The sequence below is a fragment of the Rousettus aegyptiacus genome, unplaced genomic scaffold (assembly GCF_014176215.1).
Source record: "Rousettus aegyptiacus isolate mRouAeg1 unplaced genomic scaffold, mRouAeg1.p scaffold_m13_p_4, whole genome shotgun sequence".
In the NCBI taxonomy this organism is placed as follows: Eukaryota; Metazoa; Chordata; class Mammalia; order Chiroptera; family Pteropodidae; genus Rousettus; species Rousettus aegyptiacus.
In genome coordinates this window covers 59,897,623-59,921,689 of record NW_023416307.1, presented here as the reverse complement: position 1 = coordinate 59,921,689, position 24,067 = coordinate 59,897,623, and the positions used below count along the sequence as shown (strand labels likewise).

Below are 24,067 nucleotides of genomic sequence, written 5' to 3'. Positions count from 1 at the left end.
ATATTTGGGAGGGCAGTGCAGCATGGCATAACTCAAGGCAGTGGGCCATGAGACCACATTTGTCAAGACCAGGGAGGATTTCATAAAAGGACAGATTGCTAGAGTTTGGGGAGACTACAAGTCAATGACAGAGGTCCAATATGACACTTACAGGTGACTCTATGGCTCCCAAAATGGACCTTTCTCAAAAAAATTATTCGGAAATCTGTTTATCAATAAATTATTTCTAGGGCTTTCCTACATGTACTGACTGCATGGAAAGAAGGGCACTTTTGCCTACTGGAAAATAAGTGGGCATCTTGCTTCATTATTTAGGAAGCAAATGCCTCTGAAAGAAACATACAATTCACGCCAGCTCAATTTTAATGACAGGCAATGTTACCTAAATACAAACTGCCCTATGATTAAAATGAGGCACAAGAAGGTCTGAGTATTGTAACTGAACTGCTCTGTTTTCTGAGGACATAATTCTTTATTTTGTGTCTCTGGGTTTTGCTTCTGTTCCTTTTGCCTGGCATGCCATTCCCTCCCTGTCCTACCTGACACACACCTATTCCTTCATAACCCAGGTCTAGTGTCACTTTCCCTGTGAAGCCCTTTCCATTGCTTCAGCTCCCTCCTCCAGAGCTGGGTAGCGTTTTGTGCGCTGTTGAACACTTTAATAATGCATTTCTACATCCCCCTATACAGGATGACAGGTTTAGCAAAGTGTTTAGGAATACTGTGACTTCCTAAAGTGAGGGATGGCATCTTGTTTGTATTTTCACACCTGGTCTGAGCTGAGGACTTGGCACAGATGCAGGAGCTCAACATTCGATGAATGACTAGAAGAACGAATGAATGAATGAATGAGGAGAGACTGATGAACAGAAATTACTGCATTAAGTGACCATGGAAGACATCCACTTAAATTAATGTTGCAGGGAGGGGTAAGTTTTATAAAAAGAGGGACAATTTTTGAAAAAGATTGATATTGTGACATAAAACTTCAATAAATATGATTTTTAAAATTAACGAGTCCCTAGATATACTAAGAGGAAACTATAGGAAATTAGAGAAAAACTTAAAAAATTACTGAAATGTATATGGGCTGGACTAAGCACTGAAACCTTTAAACAAGAGGTTATCAAAGATAATAAAAATAACACAAAAGAAATTATTATCAATTAACCAGAGGCAGAAAGATGACTTTTTAAAAAGGGAAAGACTAACTTTAAAGAAATGAATCCACGCCTAACAGGCAAGAGGTTTACTTGGTTAATCAAATAGCAGAAAAACAGTTTAAACTGTTAGCAATGGAAAAGTAAGTAGATAATTCTTCATAAGAAGAATAAAGAGGAATGCAGGACGTTTGTGGGGGACACTGATAACACTCTGTTATACAAAAGATGCTCAATTTACTGTTTAACTGATATGGAATCGATTAGAAAATTAATAGCAAGCCATAGGACAATAACTATCTGTGGCTGCTTATCCCATCCCATTTTGGATATCTTTCTTCTGCAAATTAGTGTGACCCCAAAATGTTTTCAGGATTGTCCAATTTGTCCTAAATTCCATAAATACACTCCTTCAGAGGATGCTGTTTTTTGCCATGTCTCTATTACAGTTCTTCACAGATGGACCATTTTTGTCCTTCCAACATCTAAGAATAACTCTTTCAGTTATCAAGACATACCCAAATCCAGTTCAGCTGCTCCTGTGGGATTCCAGTTAGTTTAGACACATCTGCTGAGATACATGCATTTGAATCCAAATGCAGCTTTTGTTTGATTATACATTTTGAACATTTATGGAGGTTTTTTTTTTTTTTTTTTGGGCCAAAATGTTTTTCATTTTTTGGCACTCCAAACAGAGATCTTCAGTTATAAACACTGCCTTCTGAGCACCTCCAGCAGAAATCCGATCTTTTCATGTGAACAGGTGCCTCAAGAAGTTTTTGGAAGGTTTTACACTGAATCAGCTTTCTGATTGGAAACTTTCTGAACACGCAGTCAAATTTGCCAGAGACCTTCAAACTTGCTTGAGCAGTTTTCACTCATTCAGACATACATTCACACATACAGACAGCCCAAGTGAAAGCAAATCAGAGCCCTGTAAATCTAAAGTGTCTTTCTCAAAGGTTAAATACCATACGCAACCAAACTGAAGGAAGAGAAATACATGACAGGAGAGATAATGAATTAACAGCAAGATCAGAGGTTCAGATTCTTCATGAGCATGTTCCCCTTAAAGCTTTATCTGAGAGTTTAAACTACACGTCTTTTCAGTAAAAAAAATTCTACCTCAATCAGTCTCGAATAAACGCTCAAGCATTTGCGTTTTAAAACATTGCACCTTAGAGCACTGCTACCAAGTCCTTTTACTCACAAACTTGTTCAAACATGGTTATTTTAAAATACTTCCTTCTCCAACACAAACAGGTCACCTGGATTCCAATCTAAATGAAGGAAAAAACACTACTCTCTAAATCAAGGGTTCTTTGGCAAAACGTACATCTTACTTGATTCCCCAGAATTTTTCTTTTCCAGTTTGAATGTACACTGAAAAGTTGTTACAGAGTAAAACAACTTTTTAAGCCTTAATCCTGCAAAGTTATTACAGAGTAAGATCACTCTCCCTTTGGGCATGCCCGGAATTCATGGGGAAATCTGCTTTCACGTTGTTCTTAAGGCCCTGGACCAGATGCTGTAAGGTGTCCAGGAACCTTTCTCTACACCCACTTAGCAGATTTCTGGCTCCTTATCAGGGACTAAGAGGTTTATTTGCAGAAATGAATCATTTCCTTCAAAATATCCTTTACCCTATTTACATGCTTGCATATTCCTTCCATTTTGTTTTCCCCCTACAGCTTTACTAAGGGAATTAATTATCTAGAAGAACAGGAACATACAGTAAGTACATCTGAGATACAGGATGAGACACAGTATGTCATCTATTAGGCCTGGCTAAGACCAGCAGCTGATGCTAAATGGGAAGGAACATGCACCAAATGTTTTTTAATCACAAAGTTAGTAATTAATTGCTCTTTAAAATACATTTTATGCTTCTTTCTGTCTGTGTACATGAAATGCACATTTATTACATGCCAAAAATTACAACATTATGGTTTAAATGTGACTGGCACGGAAGTCCGGAAATCAGAGTTAATGTTCCCACAGCAACTTTAATTCTGTCCGTGTGCACATGCAGAGCTGTAGCAGCCTTCCGTTCCCGGATCATACACATAGATGGTTTGGGGAGGGAAGCTAACGACCCATATCCTCAACTGTAGTTACAGGAAGAAAACAAAGGATATAAGCTGTGCTCCTTTCCACATACGTGGATACAGACAATGTCCCCATGCCCGTGTTGTGTAATCAGGGAATGAAAGAATCTGCTGTGATGCCGGCACTTAAGGGGACAGTTTCTGTTGCTGTGGGAACCCGAACTTTGCATTTCCTGACTCTGGGGTAATTAAAATGTCAGCCTTAATGTGGCATTAATGGAGTTTGCCATAAAAAAAAAAAAAAATCCTCTTTGTTTTGTTCTCTAAAAAAACTGCTTAGAAGTTCAAACCGAACCAAGCATACTAAAAATTTTAATCTCGGGGACTTGGAGGGGTGAAACAAAGGGTTGAGAGGGGGAAGGCCAGTGAAGGTGGATGCTGAGGGAGAGAAGGAGGAGTCCCCAAGCCTCCTGGACAGTGTTCAGCCCCAGCAGTCAGTCCTGCTACCTACAGAGCTAAAGTTAAACCCACCCACACAACAGTTTGGTAATGTGTAAAGGTTAAATTAAAAATAAATAAAAACTGTTAATGCGTAAGCACATCTTGGCAAGGACACACAAAAAAATGAGACAGTCTGATGAGACCAGAGGAAAACATGAGAAGGTAAGGAACCATGGATGTCAGCTTTCAGCAAACTCAGATGTCAGAATAGGTGAATCCATAGCCCGAAGTAGGAGGACGAAGGGTCAAGAGTCACTTCCTCTCTCCCTCCAAGGAAAGGCTTATTTTGGGGAAATGGAAATAGAAGAAATATGCAAGTAAAAGTTCCGGTTGCCTCTATCACACGTATATGATTGTGATGTGCTACAGTTTAGTAGGTGTCAATACAGGTTTTCATATGGAGAGGCCTTACCTGCTCTACTGACTTGGTTTAGTTCTGTTTTAGCATTTAAAGGGAGAGCTTGGCTCAGCTCGTCCTCAGCCTGTTCAGTGGGTAACTGTTCTGTGAAACACCTACGAGTCTGGTGCCCCTAGTATTCCCAAACTCGCCTTAATGCCTTCTGTTATCATCTGAGGTTGTTTTTTTTTTTTTTAAACCATTAGATTTTTAGAAATGGTAGAGAGGTGACAATCTAGGAGGTAATGGGGGAATATTGCTAAAGGGAAATCGTTAGTGGGTGCACTGCAAAGCAGCACACTTTTCAGTAGCAATATTAACCTCATCATCTCACGAGGGAAAGCACTTCTCAACCATATTCCTTCTCGTTCTGAATATTACTGGGATCTCTAGCCAAATCTGAAGTGGCTCAGCAGGTCAGATAGTCAACTGAGAATCTATGGGGCCAGACTCATCCTCTTTGCTCTAAAATTTGGCCTGTGTCCTTCAGATGCAACAACATTGGCTCATCTACCCTTACCAGTTCATATTCGGAGCTGACTTTTCTTTTGTGGGGACGTTTATACATCATGTTTTATAACCCACTCACCAACATGAGTACCTGCACATTTTCAAGGTGTCTATTTTAGAGCCAGGAATGCCGTCTCTGTGCCTGGAACAGAATTCAGGCTGCTCGCAGCGACAGCAAAGCCATAAACATCCTTCAGTATATGAATGAGTTAACTATCGTGCAAGTCATTTAACTGTCTGGGTGTCAATTTTCTCAGTTTTCTCATCTGTAAACTGGGAAGAATTATAATGACTGACAGGAAATGGGCATTCAGGCATGACTAAGAATAATTTTGCTAAACACATGACAAATAAAAAGGTGGCATAAGAATTCAGGCACTTGCGAAAGCTTGGAACACTACACACTGGTGGAATGTTTCTGAAGTTAAATAGACTAACAAGTCAAGGGCACTATTTTTAAATGCCCCAAATCTGTTAGTTCTAAATAGGAACTGAATATTTTACCTTAAAGAAGTTGGGCTTTTAAATTAAACTATGGCAAGAACGACACTTGAAAGTAAGAAAGAAAGAACGAAAGAAGACATACAGAAGGAAAGAAAGAAAGAAAGAAAGAAAGAAAGAAAGAAAGAAAGAAAGAAAAGAAAGAAAGAAAAGAAAGAGAGAGAAAGAAAGAAAAAGGAAGAAAAAGAAACATCCTCTTGAATGCAAGAAGAGCATCCAAAAACTTTAACAGCTTAAAATAAACCTCTTTCCTGTGCTCTCTTAAGCAATCTCCAAATGAACAGATTTCTGTGAATCTTTCCTAAAAACAATTTTCTTGTAAGTGTAAGCTCAAATCAGGACAAACTACAATCCGAATATATTTGAAGAAAAGTACAATCAATTTAAACAACAGGTTGGAGCAGAGAAGACTTTCACATCTTAATGGCAAAATCAAAATGACTTTTAAACAGCTGGAGATTAGATTCCTCCTCCCTGTTTGTTCTCCTTCCAACTGCATTCAGATACCTTACTGAGTGCAGATCCACTGGCTTTCTCACAGCCGGAGGTGGCACCACGCTTGTACAGTGCCTTGTATGCGTTCCATGCTAATGCCAAGGCCTGGTCAGAGGATGCTTGTAGTAAAGTACAATAAATGAAGCCTAGTGCTGCTTCTAGTCAGAAAAACATTCACTTTGCTGCGACAGGGGATTTCTGGGCTAAGGCCATGCTATGTAATCTTCCCCATAAGGTGTGGCAGGAAGCCAGGAGATGAAGGTCTGCATGCAGGAGCTCCAGGCCCTTCTCCACAGGAACAGGCTACTTTCCTGGTAGGTAGGGACAGTGTGCACATGTCTATGGGCACCGCGCCATGCGATTTTCCAATTCTTCCTGTAATTACTATTAGGCTGGAGACTGCCAGGCAAGAAGGGCCAAGGATGTCACTATTACAGCGGTCCACAGAACACAGTCCCTGCTTCTGACCTCGAGGTTTGTCCGTAGAAGCAGCAACTTCGTACAAATCACGCAGGCTGTAGAGATTTGGGTCTCGTTACTCCTCGTTTCATTTTTTAGTGACAGTTGGAGTGTGGTCTTAGCCCAGCTATGAAGAGAACAATCTCTCTTCACCCCAATCCCAACCCCTGGGTCTTGTCCCTTTATCTGGAGACTATTATGATAGAGCAGGTAGGGAATGGAATCTCCCAGTCTCATTCGCCTCTTGGCCACTTTGCAGAGTTTTACATTTGTTCTGTCAAAATAATAACACTAGGAAATTTAGAATCTCATTTCCTCATTATTAATTTTTGTTTCTGTGGACAGGATAAACAGAGTCCTTTTTTGAAAATAAAACTTTTCTCGATCATTCCAAAGAATATACCAGCTCTTTGCCTGTTACTAGATTCCTTTAAGGAGATCACTTCAGAATAGGTATCTCAAGACTAAAAGGAATATTCTTTTAGATTGGACCCCAAAGTTTTTCCATTCTTTTCCTTTGTCAACATATGTATTTCTTTCTCCCTGAAGTATTGGGTTACTTTTCATAAAAGAGAAAAAAATCTCTTAAATGTGATTTATCAACTTTCTTAAAATAGAAATTAAAGAAGTGACTCCTAGTTTAGTGGGAAGACTGCAAAAATAAACAGCAATGGGGTGATTTCAATAGTGATGCTCTCATTAAGCTGCCCATTTCCAAATTTAGCCCGTAGGCAGTTTTTTTTTTTTTTTAATTAAAAAATATTTTTAACCTGAATTCTTATTGGCTATGTGAAGTCTGGGTGGCTTCTGAATTCTTGGAAGCCATTCTCTTTTCTTCTGTAAATTTATGCTATCCTTTAACCACTTCAAAATAAATTAAAAACTGGAAAGACAGAAATTCAGCCAAGCTACATGAGACTCCAGTAACTAATGCAAAGCTGATTTGTGTTATGTAATTTCAAAATGGATGTTTCTTTGTGTCTAACTGGCTTTCTTTGGTCCATATTTGGTTGTTCAATTAAGTCACGATGTAAGTACTGTTATTCACATCATGGGGACAAAAGAATAATTAGAAAGCACAACTTCGCAACTTTTTTCTTGAGTTAATGTTATGAAAGAAAATGTGGTTTATGTAAATAATCAGCCTTTTGAGGCTAAATGGCTAGTCACCTGATTTTAACACGCTAGCTTTGAAAATATAGATGTTGGCCGAATCAAAATGGTGGCAAGTTACTTTTGACTACTTTAGAAGACCAACTGGAAATAGCTTTGCCAAAAAGCCAGAACCCAGGGGACAAGCATGCTCCAAGCACCACGAAGACACCATCACCTTACTGGTGTACTCACAATCAGATGACCCGGTGTGAGCGTGAGAGTTTGTCAGTGAATGTGTTGAGTGGATGAGGGCTGGGTCTGGAGACAAAACAGCTTCAAAGTTCAGGCAGGGAAGGCCCGGCTTGGCGCTGGATCCACCCGGCTGAGTAATCTCATTCTCCTCAGATGCCTTCTGGTTTTCAGCTGTCTTGGGTTTCTTCCTGAAAATAAACAAAGGGCCCTTTGAAGGAACTGACTGCATATTTGGGAAAAGGCATTTTTAGAATCTGTTAAAGATAACTTGATTTTTTTTTTCTGAGGGGGGATGGGAGGGAGTCCAGTATGTCCCTTGTTTTAAAACAAGCTGATTCTTGTTTTTTTTTTTTTTTTTTTTCCCTCCAGTAATGGCCTAAATGGGAACACATGAAAGCATATGGGCCAAGCAAACAGCACCACATTTGGACTCTGTTGGCTGCATAAAAAGACCCTGTCCCAGAACTTTAGACAGCTTGAGCTACGTATGGCTGACATTACCCAAGAAAGCATCCTTTTTTCCCCCTTAAGAGTTTTAACATGGTCTGGAAAAATACTAGTGGAGGTTTACCGTTCTAGCATTTGTCAGGAAGCTTAGAGACAGGACCCGTGGAGTAATGGGAGGAGCACTGGACTGGGAGTCAGGAGACTTGAGCTATGGTACTAGCTGTGCCTCTAACTTGCTGTGTGGCCTTGGGCACCTCACTTCACCTCTCTGGGCTTCAGTTTCCTCATCTGTAAAATAAAGGGCTTGGATTAGAAGGCCTTAAAGGTTCCTTCTAGCTTTACGTTTCTATTCATGGAACACATTATGGAACATTCAACCTTCTCGCAGTTTTATTAGATTTTATTTTAGATAAATACATAATTTCAAATCACAATCTAAATCCTCAGGCTGTACAGATGAGAGAGGGCAGTGATGGAGGTTTCTGTTAAGGTAGCAAAATAAAAAGTGAAAAGAAGAGCTTAGATTTCAGTAGGTAGAGGGAAGGTGTCCCGCAGAGATGCTCTAGTCCAACTCTTTACTCATTCGAAGTATATGACTCCTTTTGGGATTTGTGTGTATGTGTGTGTGTGCGTGTGTGTGTGTGATTTTTTTTTTTTTTCTGGACTACACAGGAGTATGACTGTGTGTTTGGGATGTGAGGAGGAGCGGGTAAAGGAAAATAAAAAGTAATTGTTACTAATTGTTATTTGGGGTCAGGAATAGGAAGTAAAAGATCTCAGCTACTAGTCAGCTCTGGTCTTCCTTCCCCAGGAGAATACAACTGATATAAATCTGATATAAATGAATAAATATTCAGCTTAGACTGCATGTACCCTAGGCCTCGGACAAACTGAATTATTAATCACAACCTGAAAATTTTCCCCAATTTCTTTGGCTCTGTGCCTTTCTCTATAATTATGTACATGGTACCAAAGAAAGTATTTTATTTTTTGATAGAAGATATGTGAGGTACCAAATTTGTTGTAAGTAGATTTGTTTCCATGTTTTTCTTGTTGCAATAAGCATGGCAATAGACTTGTTATACAGAATATTTTGCATCGAAATTTGTTATACCGGGTAGTTAAATCTGCCCTCGCAGAATATGGTGTTATGATTAGCATGCTGTGTTTCTGGTCCAATAGGTTGTGAAATAAAATCTGCTTTTTCAGAGGGCAGGAGGCAGAGATGGCGTGGTAAAGATGAAAATAGAGAGGAAGCTTTCAGACATATTTTGTCAGTAGGGAGAAGGCCAATGTAAGAGAATAAACAAACCGCAATGCTTTACCAACTGTTTGTCGAATGGGTGGGTGACTGTGGAACTAACCTCCAAATTCTGAGCATCTACGTGGACGTCCAAGGAGCTGGTGTCTGGTTTTCAGTTTAAGGAGATATCCAAGATGAACGTCTCCAAAGCCCAACTCCTTTTTTTCTATGAAAACCAATGCCTCTCTATTTCCATCACTGTTGTCTGTCACCAGGTTGGAAAACCTCAGTGTCATATACCTTCCTCTTCTTTAAAATCCATTCATCAGGTCCTGACAGTTCTGCTTCTTTTACATTTATCACCTCTGTGTTTCCTTCCCATTTCTATTGCAATCACCCAAACACTTTTTATTTAGACCGTTGCTTACTTTCTGGCTCTCCATTCTCCTTGACTCCCTCTAGTCCCACTTCTCTGTATTCACTAAATTTGAGGCGGCCACATTAGCCTGCCACTCATGCTCTAGCTTAGCTCACATGCTATACATATTGGGCACAGTAGACTCTCAGATTTCCTGAATAATTCCAGCACATCTTGGTGATTCCATATCCTTGGCACTACATCTTTGCTCAAGTTATTTCTCTTGCTTTGAATGCCATTTTTTCATCTCTAACTATTGAAATCATACTTATCCTTATTAGATGTCATCTCCATCTTGCAATTGTCTTGATTCCCTTCTACCGGATAGGACTTCTCTCTCTGAAGTTCTCCTCCCTTCCATCTTTCTCTGAAATCCTCATTTTTTACTTTTAAAAACTTTACTCACTAAATTTTGTTTCAACAATGGTTATTTATGTGCTTATCCCTCTCCTATGACAAACTCTCTGAGGGTAAGGCAATATCCTAGTCATTTTTTCATCCCTGTGTTCATCTATACTTCTCTTCTTCCTTCCCTCCCACCATTCATTTATTCATGTATTCATCTTACAAATATTTATTATGTGCCTATGATGTGCCAGCATGGGTTAAGGAATAAAACAAGCCTGGTTTCTGCCCTCCCAGAGTGTGCTGTCTAGTGTATACTATTGAGCCGAGTGGCTTAGATGAAGCTTGTCATTCAATATATGTTTGTTGATAGAATAAAATGGAGCTGAAATTAAGGTATATGTCAAAAAAAGTCATAGTACGAATCTCAGTTGTGTTTGCTACTCTTTATGCAGTAGTAAAATCTACCTTGAGTGGCTGCTTTTCCTTTGAATCCATGCAAGGCATTTGGTAAGAGCAGGGCCATTTTGCTCACTAAAGCTGGGCTGGTCCTCATGATTCATTTAAGTATAAGAATGAAACACTAATGACAGATGTCACTTAAAAGAAAAAAAAATTATCTACTGCTCTCAGACCTGGCCTATGCTAGTTTCAGATGTGTGTTTTAGGAAATTAAGGAAGCCTCCTTTAAAACATGAGTACATGGCCAACATTACTGTTTTATTTTTAAGAGTGCACAAATTGTATTGTTCTTTATATAAATGCCCTGGCTTCCTTCCCTGGATTTGATCCTGCTTCCTACCTGACATCTTGTCACACACCCTCCTGTTTGTTGTCTCAAGGATCACCTTTGGGGAACATTCAGAGCACAGAGGCATTGCAGTCACCTCTATGAACAGAAAATATTGAAAACTCAACCTTAATTGACTCATACCTTCATTTGCTTAATATCACTTCACCTGCCTTTATACCGCTGGGCTGTTTCCCAACTGCGCAGATAACAGAGAACCACTCACTGCCCGTAGAAGCAATTCGTTCCCCATCTCAGGCTCTCTAATAGCCCTTTTGGACTCTATTTTCCAGAGTTGAGAAACAGTCACATAACAGCAGTCTCTGGAAATGCTGTTATTTTGATCCCATTTTTGTAGTTCATAGTTTATTAAGGAAGAAAGAGCAAGTCCTATAGTAATTAATGGAGAATACCTTCTTTGGTTGGGTAAAGAGAATTATATAAACATGGCACATCTGAGGACAAGCCTCTCCAAGCCTGTGGGGCTGTGCATTTTCCCCTGGAGCCTGTAGAGGGCAGCAGCAGACTGGTTGACTCCAGGCAACATTCAGAGAAGCAAACTCCTGACCAGACCAGAACCTTCCTCCTGGTCACCATGCCAGAGGTTGGTTTGCCAAGCTCTGGCCGTTCAGTTCAGCCTCTTTCATTCTTTTCAGCTCTCTCTCTTTCTCTTCCTCTCTCTCTTTTTCTCTTTCTCCTCCCTTCTCTCCCTCTCTCCCTCCCTCCCTCAATGTTAAAATTATACACTCTGATGAAGTCGCCCCTCAACCGGAAAATGAAAGCTCCAATGAAAAGTTAGACAAGCCAACAACAACAAAGAAAGAAACTGGGAGAAAGGGGAAAGGGGGCTGGTGCGGGGGAAGGATTTAAGAACAAGAAAAGGGCAGATGTTTCGTAAATATATGCAAAGCAAAACTGGGTGTACCCTGAACACTTCCACAGAAAAACAGACCAATCATTGTGCACTTCTTCCCGCCACACTGGTGGAGCTCTGCATTCAAAAAAAAAAAAAAAAAAAAAAAAAAAAGAAAAAGAAAGAAAGAAAAAGGAAAAAAAAAAAAGTGTGGCCACAGGCACCTGCCTTTCAACGGTCAGTTCCGACATTCTGCCTGAATATCTCCCAACTGTCCAAAGAGTACAAAAACATTTTCATGTCCCCACTACAAACACTTCTGTTATGAGAAAAAGGCTGCTTCGAGAACTGGGAGGGCGTTTTAAGGTGACTTGCGGCTGGGTTAGCCAGCAGGGCCTTCTGGTTTTTAACTCTCATCGTGCTGGTCCTGGCAACAAGTTTTGGGCTGAAACATAGCAGTAAGTAAGGCTGTGGATGATGTTGGCTCTTTCCTCACTAGACCATATTGTATGTGGAAAGAAATATGCATTAAAACATATTGATGAGATGGTAGGTATCAAGCATGTTAAATACATGGAAATTAACCAGATCGGTGGCATTTGATGTATATATTTCACACTTCTTTGCACATATTGCACACATACAGTGATGGCAATGCTTTCTGCAACATATGGAAAATAAATATTTTATCTGTGTGAGCGCTTATCAGTCTCCGGAGTCTGTTGAGAAGAAGAGTGCTCTCTTCTGTCTCCCTCTCCCAATTTTCTCTCCTTGCTGGGCTCCCGCCCTTTCCTGGTCACTAACATGCCTTCCATTTACCGGCCTGGTTCAATAGGAAGGGATGAGTAAAAACCTCCTTTTGATTAATAATTACTTAGTCATTGGATCATAAGAATTTAGACCAATACTGTCCCACCCCCATCTATTTGGAGAGGTAACCCTTTCCTTACTCTCTTTCCCAACAGCATGTTGGGAAAGGCTTAGTAGAGTGTTTGGGGATGGGGGCAAAGGGCAGGTGGTAACAAACCGCCCCAGTGGGGGTTGGCAGGACTGAGTTTTACCATCTAGTAGCTGTGTGCTCTAGACAGATTAGTCTGCTTTTCTGTGCCTCAGTTTCCTCATCTGTAAAGTAGAAGTAATATCACCTACCTTCTAGGGCTGATGTGAGAGTTAAATAAGATAATTCATGTCAAGTAACTGACATTGTGCTGGCACAAGGTCAGCGGCCAAGGATGGCAGCTCTTTTCACAGAGAGTGTCGGTTCTGTGGTTTTCGTCATTTAAGCTATAACGGGGCACTTCCTTCATCTTAGTAATCTTTTTTAATATCGAGATTCGGGCAAGAGCAAATGGATTACAATTGTAGCAAAGGTGGAAAGAATACCAGGATAAGCAACCTGTTCTTCAACACTTTGATCTTACCATATTACCCTTCTGACACCTCCTTTCTGTTCACGTGTTTGTCATTGCTACTGCTATACCAAGAGCTCTTCTTGACCTTGAGGGTCAAGCAAGCTACACTTGGCTTATAGAAGCCCATCAAACCTGAGCACGATGGTCTATTCATTAAAACCAACCGCTGGCATTCTCTCTTATCACATGTTCTTACAATTCAGTCTTTCACTACTGGTCTAATGTTCTCAGATCAATTTAAGATATTTTCATGATTAAAACATTTTATTCTCTCAATTTTTTTAACCTCCTTGGCAAGGCTGATTTATAGTGGTTTTTTTTTTTTTTTTTTTTTTTCAGTGTATTTCTCCCTCACTGTATCTGTCTGGATCCTGGCAAGAAACAGATGGCACACTCAAAGGTTTTAACTGAAGAGAGTTTAATGAAAGGACTGTAGACTGAGGTACAGATGAGGTTAAGGGACCCTCAAGGGATGGGGAAGCACCAGGGACTAGCAGTGGCAGGAAGCCGCTAAAGCTCCGCTCTGCACTGTTAAACCTCAGGAGCACGGGAAGGCGTGGTGTTCTCTGAGTCCGGTCAGATCTGGAGTTGGGGAGGGGGCCTGGATTAATAAATGCCGGACCTCGCTTTCCTCCCACTCTCACTTGTCTCGCTAATGTCTTCTTTAGGCCAAAGAGAAGCCAGAGGCGAAGACAGCCTGGGTAATATTGCCCAGACAGTCGGGCTCCTGGGCCACAAATCGGGGCAGAGAATGGTTCTTTTGTGCATGCGCGTGTGTGTTGGAGGTGGTAGGAGACTAGTTGGCATATCTGTTCCTTTCCTTCTCCATTCCTTCGCCCTTTTCCTCTCAATTTTACCCTCCAGAAGAAAAGACAAAGCAAAATAAAATGAAATCAGTTCTCTCTTGCCATCCATGTACCTATTTTGTCTATTTGCCATTTGTGGGAGAAGAAAAAAACCTAATGTGAGCTCCACGAGAGCAGGTATTTTTGTTTGCTTGCTGCCATAACTCAAGTGCTTAGAACCGTGACTGGCACACAGTAAACATCTAGTAAATTTTAGTTGACTGAGTAAGCACACTCACCTCTGCCGTGCCAGACAATGTACATACATTCTCTCATGTAATTTCCACAAAAATCCAGGTAATAGGCAGAGCCACTGAGCATGGTTGTCCAGGTTGTGTGGGAGTGGGTGGGTTTTAAAGTCGAACGCCCCTTTCGTAGCCACCCCTAAGCCTTGAGTCCTGGCCCAGGGCATTAGCAATCCATAGGAGGGAACATGTTTTTGTAATCAGCTCACGTTTTTATATTTAATTCACTTTATTGCTTTTGCAACCTAGTAATCTCTGTGCGTTTTATTACAATTTCTCTTTTATGCAAGAGGGAACTGAGTTTCTGAAAAGCAGAGACTGCAAGGATTAGAGCCAACACGTCCATTCTCGAGAACCTGTGAAATGGGAAAGCAGGCGCTGGCTTTCTGCGCAGGTGAAATGCTTCCGATGGCAGAAACAGACACTCGCTGTGGGCTGCCCTGTGGTCTTGAGGAAACTGTGGGTCCTGATTTCTGGGTCTGGGTTCTCTGCAGCCCAGGAAGGTAGGAGTGCTAAAGACTCTTTTCTCTCCCAAAGGATATAGAAACTTTGAAACCTGTCTGCATCCTAGTATAGCTGTGCTACTTGGACCAGCACATTTACTCTGTGACGAAGAAAAACCCAGAAAACTATTCAGATGTAGAAATTTCTAAGGCACACCTTGCACTTGAACCTAAGGATGAGTGAAGGTGTTTATACAAGTAAGTTCCTGCATGGGTATGAAATGAAAGGTTTGATCTTACGTCATGTCTTTAGTCCCCAGGCTCTTGAACCCATTGGTACTGCAGAGCACTCTGATGGCCCCCTCTCCATTCTGGCCAGGTGGCTGGGTGGGCCTGCCCATCACCTATACATCTGCTACATTAACTACAATTTAGATGACTTAAAGCATTAGAGGTAAAAGGCAACACAAAACAAAACAAAAATTCTGGCTGTATCTCTTCGGGTTTACTTTTCGCCAGAATAGCTAAAGATGTAGAAAATGTAAATGTGAAAATCCTACCTGAGCCTAGAGGATGTTAGCCTCCCAGGTTTAGCGATTCCCAGTAATAGAGATGTTTGTAAAATACTTTCCTGCTACTGCCTCATACCATATAGTAAAACTTGGAAATACAACCGGAATGAGTTTTTGTTGTAAAATGTGTAATTGTTTTGCATGTATATCCTCTAAATAAATTTCTGGTTTTCTAGTAAGAAACCATTTTCATCTGTTAATTTTAGTAATGATTCATGAATACTGGATATCAATGTTTCATTGGTATCTCCCTACAGGCATCCTATCTCCTACCCTAACTTATTTCTGCACCTTGCTTTGCAAGGGCTGTACTTCTACATAAATGCCTGTCATGAAAGGAACTAAACCCATTACACAGAGCCATGCTTCCAGAGGGCAAAGCTGAGCTGGATACGGTGGCTTAGAGATGTGGCTGAAGGAGCCCCGAGCTTCAAGGAGCAGCAAGGATGCAACAGCCCGGGTACCGAGATGCAGCTGAGACAAAAGGCAGACATGGGCAAGGAAAGCTGGCTCCTGGATTTGACCAGGGTGGCATGAAATGATAAGCCACAGTGAGATTGAACAGAGTGGCACAGGGGGTGATGAGAGGCAAACAGGTTGGACAGGAGCTGCCACTGCTTTGGGCAGAGGCGCAGACGGCCAGGCAGAACAGAACCAGTGCATGCAAGGTGTGCTCAGATCCAGCTCAGCAAAGCCACCTGGAAGGGAGGGCGTAATGTTGCACAGGGCACGCGGTGCTGGCTGGAAGCTGAGCATGCTGCGGGCACCTCAGGACTGAGTCTGATTACCTCGCTGCATCAAGAGATGAAGCCATCTAAAATTTCATCTGCTTTTACAACTCTGTGTGTGTGTGTGTGTGTGTGTTTTAATTAGACAAAGTGAACTAAGAGGCCTTTCATTGGAGGCATAATGTACTTACAGTAGTTTCCAAATAAGCGGTGTCACTCTTCAGGTAAATCACTCCAAGGCTTGGGCCTAGTGCAGATGTTCATTGGGGCAGGGAACAGAGAGCGACTGCATCTGGATCAGATGAGAAACAAACGAACAACAATCAGACTGTTAAATGAATAGGAGATGACGATTGTTCATTTTCACAGAAACGGAACCGTTGGGCTTGGTTGAGAGGCTGGTCCTGCACCTTTGCACCAGAGAAGAGCAAGTCAGGGGTGGGGAAGGGAGAGCACGGCATCCAGGCTCCATACGCAGTGTTTTCCCCTGACCGCCTCTATGGTCCGAGAGCATCAAGAGCACCCTGCCACTGCACATGGAGCTAATTTTGTGGTTCTAAGTCGGAAGCTGAGGTGGCGGGTGGGAGCGCTGTGGCAGTGTCCCTCGGCCTTGTCCAGCCGACTCTACTTCCATTGTGTTCGGTTCCACTGCAGTCTCTCCCTAGTCTCAAAACGCTCACTGACCTGGCCACATTCCCGAGTGCTTGCCTTTTCTTCACCCTTCACTACGAAGTTCCCACTGCCTCCCAGTTCCTCTAATGGGTGTAGTTAGCTTTTGATGCTCTATAGAATTGACTACCATTTGTCTCAGAGCCTCACACCCAGAGGCCTTTTCCCAGGTTTTGCCCCTTTGGCCACATTGGGCCCCAATGACCCCTTGATTCCTGAAACTCTCTTCTCATCAGGATGCTGCATTATCCTGACTTTCCTCCTATTTTCAGTTCTCTCCTCTGTCTCCTTCACTGGCTGGGCTACTTTTTCCTCTTCCCCAAAGGTAGATATTCCTCAAGATTCTCTCTTCAGGCTTTGCCTGCACCCTCTCTCTATGACCTCAACAGTCACTTCTCCATAGAGAACAGCCACATTGCTATCTTTAGTGCTTGCATGTCTACAGAGCTTCAGACCCACATTCTAAATAACTACTGGTCATTGGTTCATTAATTCGTTCATTCGTTTGTTCATGCATTCATTCATTCATTCATTCAGTGTTTATATAGCAACTACTGGGCACCTGGAAAAGATGGACAAATAGGGCTTCTAACTTTGAGAGGCTCATATCTCCATCAAATACTGGACAGACAGTTCTAATTCAGAAAGTTTAAAAAAGAATTCACTGCCTTTCCCTCAAATTCATTTCTTCTCCAGCCTTCTCATTTCCTGCCATTGGTACCATCATCATCTAGTTACTTGGGCCTACAACTGAGGAGTCATCTTTAAAGCCTCTTTTTCTTTTACTTCCCATATCCAATCAGCTGCCAAATCCTGTGGCTTTTACTCAGATTCTGTTTCATGAATTGATATCTGCTTTCTATCCCAACACTGATTTATCCTTTTATCACCTGCTGCCAGGACTTTTGCGACAGCCTCCTAACTGGCTTCACTTCCTCTAGATTCTCTTTACCTCTAGTCCATCCTTCACACCAACACTATATTAATTTTTCTAAAGTACCATTCTCAACACGTCACTCCTTTGCTCTTTGCTTACTGGATTAAATTCAAACTTAGTTTGGCATTCAAGGCCCCTGCCAATATAGCCCCAATCTAATTTCCTACTCTTACCTCTACAGTTCATTCTCCACTGCTACAAAATCCCACTTTTTTCCACCACTTGCCTTGTGTTTCCTTCCTTTCCTACATATAGCTTCTTTAAGGGCCATCCAAAGGCCACTTTATTTATGAAGCATTTCCCAAAGGAAAGTGCCTTTCTTAAATCCTGAAGCACTTTTGCACTACTCCCTTTGCACGTTCTATGGATTCTAGTAATTATTTGTGTAATTTATCTCCGCCCTCTATAAACTCCTTGAAGACAGACGATTTTTACATTGTATACCCTGTAGTGTGTAATGCCTTGCACACAGGTTTGCATTCAGCTGATATCTGCTGAACCGAATTTAAAAGGAATAGACTAATGGTTACCAGAGGGGAAGGGGGAGTGGGGAGGGGGAAAGCGAGTCAAATATGTGGTGACAGAAAGAAATCTAACTATGGGAGGTGAACACACAGTGTAAATATATATGCCTCACTGTTAAAGTGTACAGCTGAAACTTACTGGATTTCGTTAACCAATGCCACCATAAAAAAAAAATCAATCAATCAATCAATCAATTAATTAATAAAAAAGAGGATTAGAGATTCCTGCTAAGTCACGGAACCTGAGACTGAATTGGAAAACCTTAAAGTCCATCTACCCCACCCTTCTCTTTTTTCAGACGAAGAGATTAAGGGAAATGACTTGCTCAAGGCCACATCATTATTAGTGGCTGAGCACATGATAACTGATATAGAAGGTCACGAGTCTCTAAATACCTGTCAGTGCTTTTTCAACACTGACAGGCCCAGCGGACTACCAGCAGCGACAAGGTCAGAGAGAGTGAAGGGTCGGGATGCTCTGCCTACATGGACATACTGGGTCCCAAAAAGAAAAAAATTTGTTTCACTTACTTCCATAAGCTGAACAAATAAATATCTTTTTATAGTTAAATGATGCTTAAAAAATGAGAGTGGATTTAAACACCAAGGAAGAAAACTTTTCTAATGTGACCAGCAGAAGCAATTATGACAATATAGCAAATGCCACTGGGGTGGTACTCTCAGGGGGAAAGCCAGAATGAAGATGCTGCGCATGCTTTGGAAAAGCAGTGGGTTCAGCTGAAATTCCCTGTGAGAACATGCTGCAGCAATTCTATGGCTAAATTCATTACCTTGTAGAAACACCAGCTACTGGCAATCTTGCCATTATGCCACATCCACACTTCTTTTTGACCTAGCTCTGCTCAGTGTGCATCCTATAAGTTTAAGTTTTTACTTATTTTTCTCTCATGATATCACAGACTTACTTATAGAAATACATAGATGACTGCTCCCAAGTCTGTTGTAATTTTCTTTCCCTATTCTCCTCTTGGTGGTAGAAGAAACATTAATTGTTCAATCTCTTTTCTATCCTCATCCTCAAACAGAATTACTTTCTCTCACCAAAAGATGAAAAGCTGAACTAAACATGCTGTGGGGATAACAGTGTTTACCTAGGTTAGGAAAACAGACTTTTCCAGGGGATCTCAGAAGTTTTTATTTGGCCACAAAATGTCTTAAATGTCAGCTTATAGTACTACAAGGATTCCTTTGACTCTCCCAGGTGAGCACTTTACTCATTGTTACTCACCAGAGGAAAAACTTGGTACTATTAATCATACTCTTTTCAGCCAGTATGGTGGAGCCATGCTATGCACTGAAACGTTCATTAAGTATCAACACCCCAGTAGCCACATAAAAGCGAATTGGGCTCAAGAGCTCTTCAGACTTCTTACTAAACCATCACATGGCCGGACAGGTTAGCAACACTTCACCAGACAGAGCTTCCTAGTCTTTTCTCCCCGCCGGCAACTACATTAAAATGATAAAGGAAATCACTGATCGATACATGCAGTACATTGCAGTGAAAAATCACCTGGAAGCATAAAAACCCATTGTGTAATTAGATGAGCGTATATTTTAAATATGCCTAACATTTGATTTAAATTGTGCATTTTATAATTAAACGGGGACATAATCTTTCTCTCCTTAAATCAAACTCCTTTCTCTCAGCCCCACGTCCTGCTGTTATGATCTTCCTTCTATTTTTTGGCAACTTGTCACCCATTTCCTTCTTATTTTTGAGGGTCTGTTAATCAGAACTACTACATGGTGTGTCATGTTTTATTGCTTACAGGGTGGTTGTCCTCTAAAAAAGACTCAGTGAAGATGACTTCATGAAGTTTCATATTTATTCTTTTTCAATGACTTCCATATCCGATAGAGTCAGTTTTTAAGTCAAAAGATAATTTTAAGAGGCCGGGGCCACACAGTCTTCCCAGAATCTGGATATACAGCTGTCCTCTCTGTCTCTTACATCATCACTTTAATAAAGAATCGGCTCTTGGAACCCAGCTGGCAAGGTTCTTGATGGGGTCAGAGGCAGAGGAGACGGTGGGTCATTCCCATTCCAGCCTGTTTTATTGTCGACATCTCTGCAGATCTGTCTTGGAGGCCCTTAGAGAGCAGAGCCGTTATGTAACACAGTGCCACATATCACTTTCCGCACAGGTCCTATTTTAATATGGCCCTTCCCAGTCTTTAGAAATCACACCGAATCATTCTAAAATGACAGATGGGGCCTTCATGACTAAAGGTTATAAAAAAGACAATAGTAATAATAATAGCTACCATTCATTAGATCTCCAGATTTTGTCCTGGATTGCACCAGGCGTTTTTATATGTAAATACATTCTCCTTTAATCTCCACACAATGCCATCCTGCCGTTAGTATACCCATTTTGCAGATGAGGAAAAGAGAGGCTCAGAGAGCTCAGAGTAACCACTCCAAGATCAGAAAGCTGTGGGTGGTGAGGTCAGAATTCAACCCAGATGTCTCTGACTGTAAATCTGTGCCTCCCTGCCACTCTCCGCCCCCATACAGCAACTGCTCCAACACAGCAGTTTCTATGTTGGACACATTTGTAGTTCCTACTGTGATTTCAGCACAAGGATGATACTTATGCTACTTCCATTGTGGTTGAGAGCCACTGAAAGAACTGGCAGCACAGACCTCAGGTGAAGGAACTCCTCCAGAAACTATCGATAAGTACAGGTTCTTCCTAGCTCCTTTCCATTCGAAGACGAGAACAGGTTTCTCCTATATCTTATATCTGTCCTCTCAAACTCTAATGAACAAATGAGTCACCCGGGATTTCTGATTCAGCGTGTCTGGGATGGAGTCTGTGATTCTGCATTTCTAACAAGCTCCCAGGTGATGCTGATGACACTGGTCTGGGTACCACAGGTCTTACGTCTGACACTTGCTTTCCCACCAAGGGCTGTTTTTGAAGGAGCAGTTCAAGCTGAATAACTTGGCTAATAGCTCACAGGGCTCTACTGGCTTCTGATTCTGGGCCAGTTGGTCAGGTCATCAAGCATTAGACAGAACTCAAGGAGTTTCTGGCATAGAGCATATTATAAAAAAAAAAAAAATCATTTCTAGATCCCTCAGGGCTTTCCTTCCCCCCAGTGGAAATTAAAATGATAATGTCTATAACATGTAAAGTTCCTATTTTTTACATTATTGTTATTTTTAACAATAATTATCTGGTAGTAATTCAAATAACACCTTTCCTCTGAGAAATTCAATGAGCTTTACTAACCTTAATTGTCTAATAGCAATTCCCCGGTGTAGATAAAGCTGTCTCAAAGATCACAGTAAATTTAAAATTGTTCCACTTCCCTCCTTTCTTTGTCCCAAATGTGGCAATGAATTAGCGGTGAGGGGTTGCTAATTGGCAAAGACCCACTATCTCATAATTTGAGGCACAGGAAATTTTGTAAAGTAAGGGTGAATCTAAGAAATGAGCAGAGAGGTAGTTAAGGGGGTACAGAATGTTGGTGAGAGGAAAAAAAGGGAGAGTTAAAAGGAGTTAAAAGTAGAACAGAGAAAGTAAAATTATAGAATTAGCTGGATGACCTAGGGTGAGTCATTTCAACTTTTCCATCTGTAAGAAAAGGCGGTGGATTTTATGATTTTTAAGGTCCCTTAAACTCTAATAGTCCCCTGAGAAGAAAGATGTGGGAATTAAGCAGCTCATCAACCTGTTAAACCATTAAACCCGTTAAAGGAATCTATTTGACTTTTAACTTTTTAACTAATTACTTAAAACAAATTCCCAAGTCTATATCATTAATCCCACCTCTCTGGAAACTAGTGAGAAACCCATTTAATGAATAAGGCATCACAGGCCTCATGGTCAGACAAACTAATCAGGACTCCAGCTTCAGCTTTCTGATGCTATACTATATATTTTACATAAAAAAAACTTTTAGCTTCTTAATTAACCACTAGTTAATACCCATGTCCAGAAGAAATATCTCTGATGGCTCAAAGACCCTGGGATGGCCCTACTGATAGACGGTCCCACTGTTTGTCACATTAAATTTATGTTAATTTTCTCCATAGAGACCTCTTGATTTCTCTTTGACAGTTCACGAACTCTGTTAATACGACTTGCTCATCTCAGGAGCCATAGCATTATCAGGTATAGCTGATTCTTTTTCTTAAGTAAGAAATCTTTGGGGTCAGGTGATATATTTATATATCTCAATATATACCTACATATGCACATATACATGTATGCATACACACACATATATACATATGATGATGATTTTTCCGGTTTTAATAAAATACCTGATGATGGGAACCCGTTCTCTAAGTCATTGACACTGGAATCTTCCTGTCCAGAAAGCCTGCCACAGGTCCTGAGTATAAGGTCACTTTAAACTCTGCAGTGAAGATTCCGACATGAGCGCAATTTAGGAGGCAACACGTTAATGGTGTTATGTCAAAGGTGTCTCTACCTTGCCCCTTTGCATGGAGCATGATTCCTGGACTAATCATTACAATTTGTGGCTAAAGGTACCAAGAAGCATCAAAATGGCATTACACCGCAGAACACACCATCACTGTCTCCAAAAGGAACATCGCTTCCCTTTTCCTGCTCCCGTCATACTAACTTGGCTGTCGTTAACGAAATGCTTATCGTGTGGCAGGTCCTATGCTTGGTACTTTTCATGCATTATTTAACTTTATTTCTTACAATCACCCTTCGGGGGTAGGAATTATATTCTAATTTTATAGATGAGGAAACTGATGTTTAGGGAAGGTAATGTTATTTGCCATAGATCATGAAGCCAAAGAACAGCAAAGCAGGCCTTAAAGGCCATATTTTAATCATAATGTTCTATGTCTTAATCTACACTTAGCTTGTTATTACTAAACCATTAATCTTCTGCCTTCACTTTATGCCAATTCATTTGAGGTCCCCTCCATAGGCTTATACTAGATTCTTCATCTTGGTCCTCTAATGCCTTCTTGAATCTGTTTTTATCCTTTTCCGAAACCTCCTACACTTGATTTATGTTTTCCCTCCCTACTTTGATTAATACTTCAGTCCAAGAACATATTGCCATTTCTTTCAACAGGCATTTACCTCCATCTCCTCCAGCTACTTCTCAGTCCTCATGCTCATTTCAACTTATTCTTTCAAGACCTCACATTTGACCTCAAGTGTTCCAACCAAGCTTGACAGCTCCCCTTCCTTAACATCTAAGGAACCTACTCTTTTCACCTAGTCCATTAGTAGGCCCCCAGTGGCTTTGCTAGATGTCTTTGTCCAGTCTGACCTTACCCTGTAATTGACCATTTCAATATTATTCTCAATAACCCCCAGATTTCCTTGCTCCCGAACCTCCTATATGTAGGACCTCTTCTTATGTTCTTCAACCATGAATCCATAGCAAAACTTTGCATTACCTCCCACTCTCAGCACAGAACCCTACACACACATACCAAATGAACCCTCACTCCTGGATCAGTGTTGTTTCCAAGTACAAGTCAACAGTACTTTTTCTTAATATGTCCTATTTTACTAAATTCCATTCTCCATTCTTTTTCCGTGGATGACCTTCCCTCCTATACTAGTAATAGGATCTTTACCATCCAGTGTGGTAAACTTATTTGCTCTCATCTTTTTCTCCAATATCTCTGAATTTTTATCATTTTGTTTTCTCAAGATATGTCTATACCTCTTTCTAAAGTCTCTTCCTATTTTGGAGGTTATCCTCTGTAATTATGATCTTTATCCTTCCCTTTGGTTCCCTTAGTGATATTTTCTTCTCTTTAGCTGATGACACATCCATTCATAATAGTAGTTGATTAATCACCACAATAGTGTTTTGTCCTGCCTTCAACTCCTGACCTGCAAAATCTTTACAGGTGGCATATCTCAAAGTGAGCTTTATGGAACACTAGAACTGCAAGATCCACCTCCAAAATAAGTTGTTTAGTCAAATAAATATAGGAGACGCTGCATTGTATATGTCCCTCTTGTAAACTCATAATGCACATAAGGATATTAAAGGTGCTGAAGACCCTAGTGTTGCCCCAACTTACTGGATTATAGACCCCTGCCCCCCCACCTCCACCGCTGCTAATCCCTGCCCTTTTTAATGGAACACTTACTAACCTTAAAATATACTTAGAGAAAAGAAGCTTTAGTGGATTTCC

The 24,067-nt window shown here is 40.9% G+C and overlaps 1 protein-coding gene across 37 annotated transcripts in view; it reads right to left on the bottom strand.

Annotated features, from left to right (window-relative positions):
• The window catches only part of ZBTB20 (zinc finger and BTB domain containing 20), a 736,649-nt gene that overhangs the window by 39,944 nt on the left and 672,638 nt on the right, over positions 1-24,067 (bottom strand). For 32 of the 37 annotated variants that reach the window (XM_016137771.2, XM_016137756.2, XM_036218893.1 and 29 more), the window contains 3 exons: positions 15,951-16,051; positions 7,990-8,153; positions 7,419-7,606 (listed from right to left, as the gene is read on the bottom strand). In XM_016137771.2, the coding sequence (XP_015993257.1) occupies positions 7,419-7,606; positions 7,990-8,000 (199 nt within the window). In that variant the 5' untranslated portion in view covers positions 8,001-8,153; positions 15,951-16,051. The remainder of the gene's footprint in view (positions 1-7,418; positions 7,607-7,989; positions 8,154-15,950; positions 16,052-24,067) is intronic. The other 5 variants (XM_016137793.2, XM_036218896.1, XM_036218897.1 and 2 more) reach the window with 1 other exon arrangement.